Source organism: Rhipicephalus sanguineus, chromosome 1 (assembly GCF_013339695.2).
Source record: "Rhipicephalus sanguineus isolate Rsan-2018 chromosome 1, BIME_Rsan_1.4, whole genome shotgun sequence".
NCBI lineage: Eukaryota > Metazoa > Arthropoda > Arachnida > Ixodida > Ixodidae > Rhipicephalus > Rhipicephalus sanguineus.
Genome location: NC_051176.1, coordinates 181006726 through 181024328, shown reverse-complemented (window position 1 = coordinate 181024328; position 17603 = coordinate 181006726). Strand labels below are relative to the sequence as shown.

Below are 17603 nucleotides of genomic sequence, written 5' to 3'. Positions count from 1 at the left end.
ACGACGCAACATCGTTCCTGCATTGTTCTCACAGTTGTAAGCAGCCTGTGTCACGTTACGATGACGTAGCCTCTGACCGTATACCGAGATCACAAGGTAATACTGTTCAAGTACAGAGTCGTCTGTGAAAGTGTGAGTGTGTGCGTGTAATCAACAGCTACGTGACCTAAAACAAAGGCTATGCAACTTCAGAGGTCTGTCCTCATTAAGGTTCAACGATCAAAAAATACAATCCTAAACAAGCAATCAAATCACATATGCGTCATATCGGGTCGCTCAGCATTTCGTGGGCTCGTTGCGTGGTCGTTGGCTTTGGACTTTGATGCAGTTTGCATGGGGGAAAGCTTCGCGTTGAACCATGTTTCTTTAAGTAAGGGGCTTTGATTTTGCTGAATCTTTCCATCTCTTTTTAGCATTTTCTCCAATTTTAACATTGCGGAGTAGCCAAACAGACTCCGCACGACTGACCTATATAGAGGCCTTTCTCATATGACTTAGCTCCTTCATATGCACTATATAGCCTCCTTATACTCAAGCTAGACAGGAAGGGTGCAAGGCAGGAAGAACCTCGGATGAAACGAGAGTTAACCGCTAAAGCTGCAAGGCCAGAAGCATGCACCTTTTATGTCCAATTTAATCTGAAAACAACTTGCGGGCTCAACCCGCGCTGGCAGGCAAAAGCTATCCTCAATCAAGGCGCTGCGAGAGCCACTAAAATCGCGCTTGGGCATTACCGCGTCCGCCTTTCCCCCCGACCGCCAGGTATTCCTGAATATTTTTTTTTGTGTGTTTTGGCGTTCTTCAGAAAGAGTTGCTGTTCTTCTTCGCGCAGAGGCCGGCTGCTCCCAACCGTCAGAATCTGCCTCCCCCGAGGCCGGCCACACACCGGCAAGAAAACGTGCGCGCAGCCCGGACGCGCTAAAGGTGTGAGCGTGTTTAATCTCACGCGCACGGCAGGCACACGACGACAACGCCTCTTCGAATAATCCAGGCGAGGAGATGGATGGTCCTCGGCCGGCGGCGGATTATGATGCACCCTTGCTTGCGCTCTCCTGGGACTCTTCCTGGCTGTCGGCGGTCCATATTTTGACACGGGCCTGTCTTTGAGTAATTCCCGTACACCGGTGTGCTCGGCTTCGTTTGCGTGTCTCGCAGCCACGGCGTATGTTTGGCCAAGGTCGCTGGTGGAGCATTGCTTTAGCTGCCTCTTGCGTGGCGCACGCGCTGCGTTCGCCATTTGATGTTTTCCCACGCCGTTTATTTCTTTGCGAGCGAAGTCGCGCAGCCACTGAAGCGCTTGGCAAAAAAAGAAAAAAGAAAGAAAAGAAAGTGCAAACACGAGCCCCGCAACATGGTGACAACGGCGACGGAAAAAGCCGGCGCAAACTGAAGCCGCTGTCTCACCTTCTCAGTGCGCGGTGGGAGCGCAGCAGAATGTGTCGCGATGATTCGCTCGTCGAGCACTTGCGCGAGCGCTGACAGCGTGTGGCGCTGAAGAGGATCGTCAAAGAGCCATTTTTTTTTTGCTCTCGCTCACATCGTGCACGAAAGCACACCCTAACGTAAGAGCTCGTCGCCTCTGGCCTTTCCTCTCTTCTCGCGGCAAGACGCACCCAGCTGATGAGCGTTAGTAAAAGCTATCCGGTGCCTCGCCCATCAAACACATGCGTCTTCTTAAATAGCGAGTAGCACAAATGCGGCTTTAAAATGTCAAAATATATCTTCTCTTCCGAAGATCCAAATTCCGAGCGTTGTTTCAATGCTACACGAAAAGGACTAGAAAAAACCTTACGCGATGCCATGCGCCACAGCTCTTAAAATGGGTCATGCAGTCTGCGCGCCGCCGCATCAAGTAGCGGAGCAACGGATTTCAAGTTTTGTTCTCTGATCTTTGTCTGCACCAGTGTAGAAGGGTTCTTTCCTCCGTGATCATCCCGTCTGTAAGTGAAGCACAGTCGAGAGCACTTTTCTATAGCCACACTGCAACGATGACAATAAAACAGGAGATTAGTTTACCTTCTCTTCGCCGCTGCAGTTACAGCAAGTAGGGCTATCCGCCATTGGGATTCCGAATCAGAAATTTATTAATCCCACGCCGAGCGACCTGCGGCACACGAGTGCTTGTTCAGCTTGTGGTCTCTACGATTGAAGACGGAGCTGCAGCCATTGATTAAAGTTGTGAAGAAACACTGTTAGAGTTTCAGTGTGCCAGTATGACCCAATGAGCCGGCGCAGAGTTGGGGATGCATTTGTTCTCGGCAGTGTTATCGGCATGCACTAGAAAAAAAAAAAAAAAGGTGTGTCGATCAGGTCGGAGGCCTCATCCGCACTGTGATTTCCAGGAATTTTGCTTTGGTGTTACCCCCTTTCCTTCCCCTTAATGCAAAGCAGAAGTTGTTTCTCTTCCGGTTAAAGCACTGAAAAATAAAAAAAAAAGAAAGAGAGAGAGAGAAACGTCGAAATTCGGTTCGGAAGGCGTGACTGCTATGGTCTGTTTATTTCACATATTTTTCTAAAGGGCCGCTAAACAGCCTCTGAAAATACAAATAACTAGCGCGTTATTCTGTCCTGGCATTTCCCGTTTTCGCGACCCTATTCCTTACGCCAGCAGTCTATTCACGTTACATCAAGATGACACAAACTCTCGATTGGTTCATATACGAGGGATAGTAGTTGCGAATGGTCTCCTACCCTGCTTTGCCACGCAGTAGCAGCGCCTGTGGGAAGGGTAGTGAAGGCGAGAAAGAAACCGCTCTCGCGCCTCATCTTCACCTACTTTCTTCATTCTTCACCTACTCCCTCGTCTTTGAACTCGGAGCGCTTTAGGGCACCTTTAAACAGACAGCTGTACTTTGGAAGGATTGTGACCGCGCGGGGCCGCTCGCCAACAACCGTGACGTCACGTGCGCTGGCAACTGCTGCAGCCGAAGCAACAGAGGCGGGCAGCCGGGGCACGCCTGCAGGCGGCAGCAGCGGTGCGACGTCGCTAAAGACGTCGCCGGTCTCCCGTGCTGTCATTCACTGTGGCTATACGATGGTGCGAGTGCCGCACGTGCTTCGGCAGCCGAGAGCATGGTTGGCCCGCCGTTTACAAACAACGAAAAGAACGTCACTTCCTCCAGACCACGGTGCGGCCGCTAAGCGCGGTAGTGTGTGAAATACACACTAAATTCATTACTGTCCACTGGTTCCTGCTTGAAAACAAGGTTGTGTCCACCGATTTCGACAGCTTTCATGCGGGCTCGAAATCGCGGCGGCAAAAGTTTTGTTGAGCATTCCATTAAATCTACAGTGTCTGTGGGTAGCTTTTCATTACGTCGGGATGTAACAGTAGTTAAAGAAGATGATCTATGACTGGGATCACTCTTGAATAATAAACACCAGGCTCCTACGCTTGGCTGCGAGTACTATACAGGCATCGGTCACACAGACTGAGGTGCTTTGAAGTTGATGGTGATCGTTTCATGGAAAGGAAACTATATCCTAATTTTATACAGAAATATACCTCTATTATACTAGGCAGATCGAAAGCTGAAGTCTTACGTGTGCTGCATATCACACATTGGTTTGCTCTTTTCGCACAAGAACCTCACTCATCACTATTTTTTGGCGTGTATTGTCTACAGAAAGAGCTTAGGTGGCGTGCGCTATGAGATGATGATGATGATGGTAATAATAATAATAATAATAATAATAGTAATAATAATAATAATAATAATAAATATTATTATTATTTTACTCACACCTATAACGTTTATAAGTAAACGAATTGCACACACAACACACACACACACACACAACACACACACACACACACCACACACACACACACACACACACACACACACACACACACACACACACACACACACACACACACACACACACACACACACACACACACACACACACACACACACACACACACACACACACACACACACACACACACACACACACACACACACACACACACACACACACACACACACACACACACACACACATGGACACGACGTACGTTTTCACAAGTCTTGCTCGAATGTCGTGTCCGAAATACCTGCTTATATATATATATATATATATATATATATATATATATATATATGTGTGTGTGTGTGTGTGTGTGTTTGTGTGTGTGCGGCATTTTGCCGAAGGCTGCATAGTATTCCCCTGAATGTCTTTGAGGTACGTGGATGAAGAGAAATCTGAGTGGCCTGTCTGCAGGTAAAAAAGCAATGTGGCTGTCGGCATCTGGTTTTGTATTATGAGTAGCTTGATTGAAGGCGTTGTTCTCCTTCTACTTCTATGGCCCTCCAGAAACAAATATTTCAACTTCAAAACATTAAATATTTCTCCAGCGTGCCAATGGCAACAGCATAATCAACGACGGCAGCGCTCGGCAGTTCTCGCTCGAATTTCGGCGCCGCCAAGAAAATGCGGGCCGCTGCTTTTCGGGGTGCCACAACGCGCTCCGGAGAAACTCGTTTTCGCAGCTTACACGTTCCATTGGGCTTGACAGCCACACGAAGGTGTTCATCTGCTGCCCCTTTTCTTTGGAGGAGTCAGTCCTTGCTCCCCTTGTAACAATGTGGACAAGGCATGGGATCGACTCTGAATTTCGTGCGCCAGCAGAAAGCTGGAGTTCAGGGAGAGTTGACCGTCATCTGCGGACAAATTTGTCAGCCGCTACTGAAACCGCCAGAAGAAACACCCGCATTTCAAACTTAGTTACCTCATTTGCTCCCGTTAAGAAAAACGCCAGCTAAGAAAAATTGGGAGAAACACCCTAATTGCAATTTCTTCGCGCTGTAATTAGCAGGAACGATCGCGCTTGCTGTGTTCTCTACGAGCGCCAAAGAGGCACTCTTAGTGGACCTCAAGTCAAGTGCTGTACACTAAAGAAGGGGAATTGTACGAGGGGCTCGTTTCTTTGTTAGACACAAGAAATTGAAACCACCAGTTAAGCTAAGGAAAGCACAGGAGACATTATTTGTTGTTTTTAACTACAGTGTATTAATGACGAGATAAATTGAAATGAATTAAAGTGGACGAAAAAAAACACCCTTTCCGTCGGTGAGGCCTTAACCCTCAAGCTTAGAATTACGCGTCCGATGCTCCACCAATTGAGCTACGACGCAGGGCACTCCCTCATCCGCTATGAATATTAAATGAAAATGAGTACTGTATGAATTATAGGGCAGCCATATAAACGGCCTCGATTAATCGCCACGTGACCTCCGAGAAGCAATTCGGGTTGCGCAAGTACTTCATTGTATTACAAGAGTGATCTATGAGTCGCGTGAACACCTTTACAGGTCCGCAGACTTTATACTGGGTAAAACATAATTTCTAATAGAGAAAACATATTTCGTTGTTCAAACATCAATTAGTATTACAACATGACGTACATTAAGTTCCAGTAATACACTAAGCAAATGCTTTGATTTCATGACAAAAGAGCACGTACGTGCGACCTTGTCTCTTTGTTACCTGCGACCTTCAGCAGCTGAACCATCATTCTTAAGCTCGCATTGCACGCGGGAAGTCAAGCTACAATATGAAAATGCACCTAGAGAGAACGTGCCCTTAGGTAATAAAAGAGGTTCAAATTTCTTTGTCTTTAAGTTTAGCTAAACTTGATTTATAATGACTTTTATTTCTGCCATATATACACACCACGACAATTTCCACGTTTTGCGCCAGCTCTAAGAGTTGTGGTGCAGTCATTGGTGCAGCACTGGAAATATAAGACACTGATTCGCAGTTACAAGGGGTTGTTAAAACTGGGGGCTAAATATGTGGCCAACAAAACCCCGAAAACGAGGCACCTCTGTGTCACTAGCCAACCATAAAAAAAGGAGACGGCTTTAGTTACATCAAGTCCACGAAACGGCCATATGGTAACGGACCTGCACAACGTCCGAGCAGCGTACAAAAAAAATTAATTGGCATTCACATAGTGTGTGCCTTCAAGATGTGTTTCGTGGTTCACTGTTTATATGGCTGTCATTAACAGTTTTCATGAATTAAACTAATAATGCACGTCCAGTGAATGGTTCATATCTTGCGTCATGTATTTTATAATAAAAATCACGCCTAAAAAGCACTTTCTTTTTACTGGTGTTTTTTTATCGACGCAGCCACACCAACTAGCAAAGAACACAAGGGAAGCCTGACTGGATTGTGGGTGAACAGAACCTGACTACCGTTGACGGTCCATTTATATTCCGGAGAGGTCCCTAATAACACGGTGCGGCAAATCATTATAATAAATGTAATGGGGACGAACCTTAGGCGAATTTTTGAACAAGGTTTCAGCGAGTGTAATTGCAACCATCCTGCAAATGCGCGAAGTCCACAACTATCACCCTCAGCCAACGAAGTAGCTCGATCGCCAGGACCTTAGCTGTGCTTCACGGACATTAAAGGACTGGGTCACCTTCCCGAGTCAGTCGCCTCCATCCAAGGCCATCTTCATTTAACGCGTTGCTAGATAATGTTGTAAATAATGCTGTATAATTCTATTTGAATAATACTGTTGCTCTCAATCGTACAACTCACCTCTGTATAATACCCCCTTGCTACTATAGGGTAACTATCAATAAACGAAAAGGCTACCCAAAAAAACATCAGCAAAACGGAAAATCTTCTTCAGAGTCACTCACAGTGAACGTCCAGTGTCCACGAGTCCTCAATCGCGTCATCCGGCATCTCGGGGTTGGCAGCATGGCAGCGTAGCGGTCTGCCGTTATGGCTGGCGGACGGTGTGAACCTTACAACACTGACACTGATGTCGTTGGCAGCCGCTTTGGGTTGACCACCATCTTGCAAGGCGCTCGATGTTAGCGGCACGCCGTCGAGGTCCCACGTCAGGTTTGCCGCCGGTCTCGAGCCCACTGCTTCGCACTCGACTTCGGCTGGGTAGTTCGCAGACAATGGGCCATGGGCGCCCCTGATCGTGACGCTTTGCGGTTTGACTGAAAAATAGAGAGAGGGAAAGAACATTTCATTCGTTAATGTCAGGTTTTTAAGGAGCTTTGGAGACACAAGAAAAGTAGAGTTTTCACCTATACATAAATACATTTTGTTACGGAAATAAATGGAAATATTGGGCCTCGCGCCATATTCCCGCCGCAAGATTTATTTTCAGAGGATTTTTTTAATTCTGAGGTTTAATGTCCCAAAACTACGATATGATTATGAGGGACGCCGTAGAGGAGGGTTCCGGAAATTTCGACCACCTAGGGTTCTTTTAGGTGCACCTAAATCTAAGTACTGTGAGGGCTGAGCGTGAAGGCTGAGGCGTTAGGAACAGAAGAATAATGTGTTTATTAGAACATCGTGGAACGCGACGAAAGGTGACCGCCTATGTCGGAGGCGGGAGCGAGAGAGAAAGAGAGAGAGAGTCCCGGCTCTCGTTTAGGCTTGGCGTTGTGTTGGCGTAACGGTGCCGTAGGTGGCGCTAGTGATCAGCTGGGCTGCTAAGCTACGGGACATGCGGGCGCTCACATCCCAACCTAGTCTGACTGACCAAGTCTCGTGGTCAATGAGTCCCGCACACTGTCCACAACGGTCACACGCGTGAGAAAACACTCACACACGTAATGTACAGCAATTCATTTTAGCACAAAGTCGTCGAGGCGGCTAGGCAGCCATCGAGTTCGTTGTGGCCGTTGAGGTTGTTGCTGCTCTGTAGAGGCGCTGACGTTTGCTTCTGAGGCGGACGTGGTCTCTTATACATTGACTAGGGGCAGTTGCTCGGTCACTGGAGAAACTGGTAGCAAATAAGGCTTGAGCTGGGGCACGTGTACCGGTCGTGGTTGATTAACCAAACGAGATGTCAAGCACGACATACGTAAAGCCCTAAATGTGGATGGTGTAAGCTGTTCGATGAGGCGGTAAACACCACTGAAGCGAGGAGACATTTCCTCCTTGGGAACCGGATATCTCGAGCTTGTCGTCTAACCCAGACCAGATCACTGACAATAAAGGTGTGAGGACGATGATGCGTTCCACTGCGCATGGATGGTCTTGCGCCCCAACGTAACGGTGGCGAAGTTACACTTTGGTTCTATCCTTTGGTAGTGAGCGCCTTGCCGCGTGCAGCGTACCCTTTCAACGTTGTATTAGTTTTATGTTCGCGCGCTCGCCGACTGCGAAGCTTTGGCCCAGTTCCTCGGAGTATTTTTCTCGGTGTAGTGGTCTCTAGCAGCTGGCTCGATTGTCCGTTTAGTATCTCGTGCATGCCTCCGGCAGCTATCGACAAATCTGTCTTCTGACACCCGGTTGCGTGGATAGCGGGGAAGAGGACCGAAACGCAATGGATTCGGGTGCCGCAGTGGCGCCTGTCCGCTCCGCTGCCTTCGATGTTTGCGTTTGGGCAGGCATCCCTTCAACATGCGAGTGATCGCCGTGGCTATCGGTCTATAATTTTTAGTATAGTTTAATTCGACAGCCGCCGCACCGATGACGTCTGTCCTGCAATAAACGATACGCGTACACCCAGGGCTACATGCTTGTTGCGCCCGCTAAGCCTGCCCTCGCCCTTACGACTTCGGTTGACTTTGTTTCTGCTTGTATACAACACGGCAGTACCCCCAAGCGCCTGATGGAGCGGCTCTTCAACATTGCCAACGAAGTGGTCACGAGAAAACAGGTTCGGCTGTCGAATATCATCATCATCATCATCATCGTCGTCGTCAGCCTGACTACGCCCACTGCAGGGCAAAGGCCTCTCCCATGCTCCGCCAATCAACCCGGTCTTGTGCTTGCTGCGGCCACGTTATACCCGCAAACTTCTTAATCTCAGTAACACGGCTAAATGGGCTAGTTGCTAGTTGTTCATTTTGACAGGATAAGAGGCGCACACGAACACGGACACTAGAAGAAAGACGCCTGCGTTGTTTGCGTCTTTCTTCTAGTGTCCATGTTCGTGTGCGCGCCTTATCCTGTTACAAGGTTCTTAATCGCATCTGCCCGCCTAAATTCTTGTCTCCCCCTTGCGCGCTTGCCTTCTCTTGGAACCCAGTCAGTTGCTAATAATGACCAGCGGTTATCATGCCTACGTGCTACATGCCCTGTCCATGTCCATCGTTCTTCAGCAACCATAGCGCAATAAAGAACACGGGACAAGAGCGCTTGTCCTGGTCTCTTTCTTGTCCCGTGTTCTTTATTGCGCTATGGATTGCTGAAGAACGATGAAACAACCAACACGCCCAAACGTTCTCATTTCTGTCCATGTCCATTTCTTCGTCTTGATTTCGACTAAGGTGTCCTAGAACACCGGTTTGTTCCCTGACCAATTCTGCACTATTCTTGTCTCTTTAGGTTAAGCTTATCATTTTCGTTTCCGTTGCCCGCTGCGTAGTCCTCAATTTCAGTTGATCCCTCTTATTGTAAGCGTCCAGGTTTCTGCTCCAGTTGGTAAGCACCGGTAAGATGCAGCTGTTATATACCTTCCTCTTGAGGGATAGTGGTAAACTACCATTCATGATTTGAGAATGCTTGCCGAACCTTATTCTTCTAGCTCATTCTCATGGTTCGGCTCCGCGATCACTACCTGTCCTAAGTAGACGTATTCCTTTTACAACTTCCAGTGCGCCGCTACCTATAGCAAAACGCCGTTCTCTTCAGGGACTGTTGTGCATTAGGTACCTTAGTTTTCTGCATATTAACTTTCAGATCTACCGTTCTGCTTTCCTTATCCAATTTAGTAATCATGAGTTGCAATTTGTCTCCTCAGTTACTCATACAGACATCGACATACGACTCTTGCTGAGTGCGAACAAGAGACTTTACTAAGTCGCGAATATGTATCCTGGACATTATTTCCCACTCGCACTGCAATACTGAATCACCACTCATTAAACGCCTACGTATCTTTCTTTTACATGCGATATCATGTGCAAGAAACTTAATTATATTGGTGCATGTGTGGAAATTTCTACTTGAATATCTGTAGTGCAGTATTCTGACTGCGCATTTGAAGACTGACGTGGAAAGTGCCACATGTTTTGCACTTGTAATAGACGAGCACGAAAGTTGCAGTTAGATATGTCTGTAGTATGGCCTCTGGTCTATAAAAATTCGTCTAGGAGCGTTTCTTTAGATTCCTTCTATCTACATATAACCTGCTGCCGGCGATGTAAAATTCGTAAAATATATGTAGCTTGATGTGAGCTTTGAATCGCTTACACTAGTTCACCTCGGGATTATACGGCACTACATTTTGATTAAAAACTCAAAAGTAACATTAGCGTAAGGACACGTTCCAATTTATTTAAATGTAACTGTAACGAGTTCCTTTCGCATTAAGGGAACATGTAACGGGAACTCGTTCTAAGATTGGGAAGGAACGAGGAACGAGCTTTCGTTCCTGTTTTAGTGGAACGTGTACAACACTGCGCCTCACACGGTCGCCATCGGACCTGTTCTGCATGATGTGCTGCATGCGTACGCCTGTTCAATGCCGAAGAACGTTTAGAGAAGGAACGCCGTTCCCTCTACGGTTCGTACGTAAACGTAACGAGTTACCGCTACAGATCCACCTATCCTCAATGGAACTGAGGCGTTCCTCCATTCCTCCAAAAATAAACTTGTTCCTGGAATGGCGTTCCTTGGAACGCCGTTCCGTACAACACTGCAGTCGCGACATTTTCTACGATTTATTGCGCATTGATTAGTTATCGATCAGTATTGATTGCCTATTGATTGGCTATTTATCAGTATTAAGCCTGTATGCAAGGTTAAACGAGCATATTTACGCGTTTCGCGGCATTTCTATAAGTTACTTTGTATCGATTGGTTACCGATCAGCATTGATTGGTTATCGATTAGGTATTGATCGGTAATAAACAGTGCATCAAAGCTCAAGCAAGCATAGCTATTTGTGTTGTGCGATTTTTATGATTTATTTGGTCTTTATTGGTTATCGATCAGCACTGATTGGATATCGATTGCTATCGAATCGGTATTGATTGGCTTGACTAAGCTTGATTAAGCTAGGCTCAAATAACCTAGGCATAAGTAGGCTTAATTAGCCTTAGCTTGGCTTACCTAAGCTATTGCAAGCTCGACTGATTTTTCAGGTGACGCCGCACGGACTAAGGAAAAGCTTAACAGCTCCGCTGTAAAAGGTTGGTTGATTTGAAAGACCATGCAGTCGAACACACGACCTGTAGGTCCGCGACGACACGTACCAGGCGCTCTACCCACTGCGCTACCGAAGCACATGCACGAAGTTTCACAAATGCGCCTTATATCTCTCACACTTCTCCCTCTCACAGTGATCTTGGTTGAAGGGGTTGGTGTCGCCGTCTAGCAGCGGTGAAGTATTGGATCGTGACACTGACGAGCGCCGACAGGGAACGATTCGGTAGTTATAGCGCAACGGAGGTTTTCGATGCATTATTGTAGGAAACTGTACGGTGGTACGCGATACGCCGTACGCGATGATTCGGTTCTGTGACGAGGCAGTATGTGCTTTGCCTTTCGCGTCGTGTTAGCGTGTGACGCCTTGCCTCTAGAGTAGTATAGCCTTCAGCTGCACCAAAGGCGTTTGCCGCCTGCCGTTTCGAGTGCGACAACACCGACTAATAAAATTTCTGCAATGAGCGGCACACAAAGGCAATAACGTTGATTGACGATTGTCGCGCAGTGAGTGCTATGAGTGCAGCAAGAGACACGCCAGCAGGAAGCGGAACACCTTCCCGCGTTCAAGGCTCAAGCTACGAACTCGGCCTCTCGCGTTCCTGAAGCGCTCTGTGGCATATGCATTAGCACAGGCGTAGGTTACCCTATTACTGATGAGCGCACACCTTGGCGTTTCTCTCGTCAAATGATGACGCTTTGAATGAGTGCATATTGATTACCAGTGTTTATTATCCGCTTGTGGATGCCATCTTTCCGCGGGATTCACCATGCTGTACTCACGTGTATGTTAACTACTTCAGCTACCACAAGGGTTACATCATGATCATGTATATGTTAGTCGCCGGGATGGAGGTGTGACACTAGGCGTCGACGTGAGTGCATCCACGTCAAACGGTGCTATAGCTGCCAAACACCAGTGTACGTTGTGAAAGCTTTCATAAATCAATGTACAATAAACAATCAACTACTTCTGTGAAGACACAGTTCACTTTCGTGTTATACCGATTCCTGTGACGGAGGGATCAACCATGTTTTTTTAACGTGCACCTAAATCTAAGCACACGGGCCAGTATCTCTTTGCATCCATTGAAATGCGGCCGCCGCAGTGACTGGGTACATTTCCTTCTTCACAGCATTTGTCATTCCTTTTCTGGCTCTCTGTCTCCATATATAACAGTTATCATAACTCATGAAACCTACGGTTACCTAATGCACTCATCATGAGACAGATTGCTATTCGCATTGCCTTCACCAGACACATCCAAAGGACGAAGGCCCCGTAAAATATTTGTATTGTAATTACGCAAGAAGGAGTGGAGAAAACCGCCTCAGATTTGTCTTGCTAATTCGAGCACTTGAATGTATATACGTATATTATAACCAACACCGGAATACTCAATCTGGAATTTCTATCACAAAGTGTCCAGTACATTTGCGTGCTCTATCACTGAACGCAGCCCACTGACTATACTAGGCTGTGTATTGGATGAACCTGTGTAGATGTTCTTGCAGGGTCTGTATGATCTGTATGATCTGTACGATCCACAGGGTCTTTGTTTTTCTTTCCACTCAGACACCTTGTTCAGAGCAGTCTGACACGAGGGAAAATGATCTTGCACCGTGCATCGGCCAATTAGATGAAAAAAATTTACCGCATAGAGTAGTGTGCGAACAGAAGCAATGCCCCTTTCTGCTCTTTGTGACGTATTAAGTACCCCGCCACACAGGTCTAGTGGTTATGGTGCTCTACTGTTGATCCGAAGGTCACGTGATAGAATTCCTGCCGTGGCGGCCGCATTTCGATGAAGGCGATATGCTTGAGGCCCGTGTACATTAGATATAGGTGCAGGTTAAAGAACCCCAGGTCGCCCAAATTTCCCGAGCCCTCCACTACGGCGTTGCCCATAATCATATCGTGGTTTTGGGACATGAAATCCCAACAATTATTAGTTATTACGTAATAAATAGGGTTTTTCGAAGAAAGAGCAACCAAGTTCTTCGAACGCTCAGTAGGGACGCTGTGGCTCTTGCACTGCTCAGCACGATGTCGGCGTTTCGACTGCCCGAATCAGAACCTACTTTCTAACTGAAGCATGCCTAAAATCATTCCCCTGCACTGCCTCAGGTGTTGTGTGTATGGTAAACAAATGTACTCCTGGAAATACACTGTTCATTTTCGTGTAAGGCCGATTCCAATGACGGAAGGATCAGCCATGTTTTTTTTTTACTTCATATTCGTTGTGGTAGGACCACTGGCCCACGAAATATAAAAGGAGAAAGGAAACAAGTTCGTGTGCTATTATTGAGCCAAATTTGGAGACACGTTGAAGGAGCGAACATAATGGCAAGATATCATTGCGGATCACTTCATTAGAGTGCAACTTATGAAGACATTCTTGGTTGCACAGTCAGTTGTAACGGACCTCACGGAAGCATAATGAACCTCACAGGGGGACCTCACCTGCGCACAAGTACACGACCCAAGAAAAGAGCTTGACACCTCCCTAATACGGGGCTTGTGCAGTGCACTTCATGATGCAATCATAGCATCATACCCAACTCGCCCAGATTAATGTGCTTCAGTTTTAATTTTTGCAGCGGACTTTTTACCTGCATCGAAATCAGGCCTTGTGTTCTTTCATGCTGCTCAAGTCGGGACGTGGCCAGCAGGGCTGGGGACCGGAGCCGCGACATTGTGCTAACTAGAGTAAGGCGTTACGAACAAAGCCGCAGAAGCACCCGTGTAAATGTCCTTCAAAGCTCAATGCGCAGCCTTGGACTGTAGAATATAATAACTTTACATCAAACTTGATGCTGAGTCAGAGAGAAAATGCATAATACAGGTTAAGCAAGACAAGAATCGCCTCTAGGCACTGCTATGACGTACAGCGCGAAACCTTCAGAACAAAAGTAGCAGAAAACGAAAAAAAAAGAGCAAGACAATGTAGTCACCAAGCATCTTCCCCAACCTAAAGCACTTCATTAGCTGCAGGTAGGGGATAAATAGAGCGCTCCAAAGAAGCTTCAAAGCGCCCCTGTCAGTGTTAAATCGACGTTATAAGAGGGAACAAGCGTTTTTAATAATGCTTAAGCTGAGGCAGTGCAAGAAAATTAAAAGAACACGATAGAGATATATATTGTCGCGTGGACATAACGTTAATCGGTGCAGCAGTCGGCGTGTTCGAGACAAAACTCTTTATTTGGGCGAACCTGTGCCTGGAAAATTAAAGGAGCTAAGTACCAGCAATTCAAGCTGTATACTGATAAGGCTCTGTTATACTCCGACTTCAGACGCGAGCGTGCGCGTGGACGTTGCGTTTCGTCACGCTGAGCCGGCGACGCTACGCCAGGCGCTAATCGGGCTCCTCTACAGTCGAGCCGGCTCCGACGCGCCGGGGCGATGGCATCTAGAGGAGCGCATGCGCAGTAAAGCGAAGAACGCGCCGCGCCAGCTGTCGAGAACCGACGAAACAGCCCGCGAAGCAGGGGTGCTATCGCGGAACGATTCTATTTTTTATTCCGATGCTTTTCGTGCTTTTCGCGCTTGGCCATTGGTCAGAACGACAGTCCGTCCGCGTTATCAACGCGATCAGCAAGCCGCGAGTGGTGGATGATAACAATAGCATAGAATATGGCATTGGAATCGGGAATAGCATCGTTCCGCGATTGCACCCCAGGTTCCTGCACATGCGAGTCCGGCGCGTCTGGCGCCAAATGCAGCAGGGTCTATTCGGAGCCGAGCGACGCCCGAGCGCGCCAGCAGCCGTCGGCTGCGTCGGCGGTCAGCCGACGCCGGACTATAGAGGGCTGTGTTTTGCTGGCGTAACGTCGCCGTGACGCGCGCACGCGCGCGTCGACGTTACGCTGGAGTATATCAGAGCCTATAGCGGCGAACAGAGCGTCGGCCTTCGAAAAACTGATCTGCGGCTAGGGGCGCCGGCATTTATACATGTGGCATCGAACATTCGGGTCTTATCGCCGGTGGCTGGTTCCAGAACAAACTCAACTGTTGGCGTCTGCGCGCTCGGGCCTATCAGAAAATTCTAAAATAATCTGGAAGCTTCCCAGACATTCGGGCGCGGTTTGCGAAAGGCAGTTGCTATACGTGTAACGGATCGGTTACATAGATTACAAAAAGGAGTGCACGTGGCAAATCGTCGGCTAAATGAGCACGTGACAAAAGCAAATGCTTTAGAAAACTACATCATCAATGAGTTCTAGAAGAACTCAATAGATCGCGTGGGCGTTCGGCGTGAAATACACTGTATACACTGTCTGAAATCTTCAGCAGTGTTTGAAATTTCTACCTATTAGGTACACCTGTGTCCTTCGGCCGTGCAGAGCAGCTTTCTCTTGTGTGTGTGTGCTCCATTAAAGGTTTTTGAACAATAGAAAACGCCAATAGCACCGCTACCTCACTGCACAGAACTCTGAGCCGCAAATAGCAAAGTAGCCTCGAAATGTGAGCAGTCGAACAAATGTGAAAGCAAACAGGAAGGAATGTGTTAAATCGCCAAAGGAAGCAATCGCTAATAGAACACGCTCGTTCAACGTAGCGTGGCCCACCGTCATGAACTCTGTCTGCGACCTCGGCAGTCATGCCCAGTTCCGTGTAGCGCTGTACGGGGAGATTGAATAATATATATGCCGCTAACTCTACTAGTAAGAACATTACCAACCCCATGCTTTGCAAAGACAAATTACATACTGAAACAAGTTGTTCTTCTGGTACTACTGGTTACCCTTTATGGTTTTCACTGACATGGTCACCGCCAACCTTTTGTGAGATTGGTGGGGTGAGTAGGTGCGCTTCAATCGGATGCTCTTGTGTCTAGCATTCTGCGAGCCGTACAGCAAAGATGTTTGAAAGTAGGTCGGAGTATGGCGGCGATGACAACGCGAGAACGGTGTCCACAAACTGTCAATTTTTAATATCCATTTAAATAAACACAACCACAGTAACAGCGGCATAAGAACATGTGATTTTGATCGGAGGAATTAACTGAGGTTAAAGTCACATGACCACCCGCAAGCCTCGCGAGTCGAGGAGCGTCGTCTTCGTGGTGTTCGTGTGATTAAAATAAAAAAAAAACGGCGCTCGCGTGACTCTTGCTTCGTCTTTGCGAAAGCGTGAATCCGTGGCGATAAAGAAGACGATCTCCGGGCGCAGCATACATCATGGAAAACTTCCCAGAGTGGCGCCTGCCTCTTGTGTTTTTCAACAGTGAAGCTGGTTAAGCTGTCGGTAACTTGGGCTCCGTCGTTAAAAAGCTGTAATCATCATGAATCGGCACGCGCTCTCTTCATTCTCTTTACAGTGAAGCTGTTTCGTCGTGCAAAACGTGTTTCGTCCTGCAAAACGTGTTCCGTCGTGCAAAGCTCCTCATGTGGGTATGCGCCACAGGTATTGGGCAAGTCCCACTACCGTGTACAGCAGGTGCGAGTGTCAAATGAAAACGAACACTTGCAAAAGAGCGAGAGAAAGAAAGAAATAGAAAATAGAGAGAAAGAAAGCGATGGACAGAAATAGGAGGAGAAAATAGAGAGAAATAAAGGAAATACGGATCGTCGCTTCAGCACCGGCTTCGTATACGGCGTGGACGGTGACTTGACGAACGCGGAGCTGCTCGCGGGCATCACCTCGGAGGTTCCAGTGCTCTCGGCGACGAGGGAAGGAGCCTCGGTGAAGCTACGATTCGCCGAACCGCTCCCGCCTGAACGAGTCGTGTTGTTTGGCCTGCGGTTGCGTGTGCGACATGTGAGACCGCGACCACTCCAGTGCCAGCAGTGCGGCCGCTTCGGCCACGTCGCCGAGGCATGTCAGCGCACGGGAGCGTGCATCCGCTGCGGCCGCCAACACCTGGAGGCGGAGAGCTGCAAGCCCCAGCTGCGTCAACTGCGGCGGGGCCCATGCAGCTGACACCCCCACCTGTCCTCGCTGGCAGGAGGAAATGAGAGTGGCCACGCTCATGGCCGTCGCTCCGGCGCCGCTCTCGAGAAGGGCGGTCAAGGCCGCAGTACGCAAGGAGTCCTGTGAGGTGCGCTCCTACGCTGCTGCGATTAAGAACAAACTTCTCGAGGGCAATACCATGGATCCCGGCCTGCAGCGCCCATCTCCTGCGCCGCGCCGATCCCTCCTGCCAACGGCGAGCTCCCCCAGGTCGAGCCTGCCTGCTGCCCCACCCGCTGCGCCTGCAGAGGACCCGCGGGACACCCTCATCGCAAACCTGCTGGCCACCCTGCAGGCTGTGATGCAATTCCTCCCTGAGGAGCACCCGCTGCGAACCACCTGCCTCCAGGCCATCGGCGCGCGGCCCGGTGCCCCCAGGAGCGAGTAGACTCGCCCCTACCCGTCGGGACATCCTCCTGAGGAAGCCTGGCACCGTCTGCTGCGGCGGACTACAACCTCGGCTGCGGCATTCAACCGCTACACAGCCTCAGCTCTACGC

General features: G+C 48.3%; 1 protein-coding gene across 1 annotated transcript in view; it reads right to left on the bottom strand.

The window, feature by feature from the left end:
* Nucleotides 1-17125, bottom strand: part of LOC119380540 (hemicentin-2) — a 50472-nt gene extending 33347 nt beyond the window's left edge. Inside the window, exons 1-3 of the mRNA XM_037648989.2 lie at nucleotides 16848-17125; nucleotides 7535-7563; nucleotides 6669-6980 (exon numbers count right to left, since the gene is read on the bottom strand). Coding sequence (XP_037504917.1) covers nucleotides 6669-6980; nucleotides 7535-7563; nucleotides 16848-17125 — 619 coding nt within the window. The remainder of the gene's footprint in view (nucleotides 1-6668; nucleotides 6981-7534; nucleotides 7564-16847) is intronic.
* Between the last annotated feature and the right edge of the window lie 478 nt (nucleotides 17126-17603).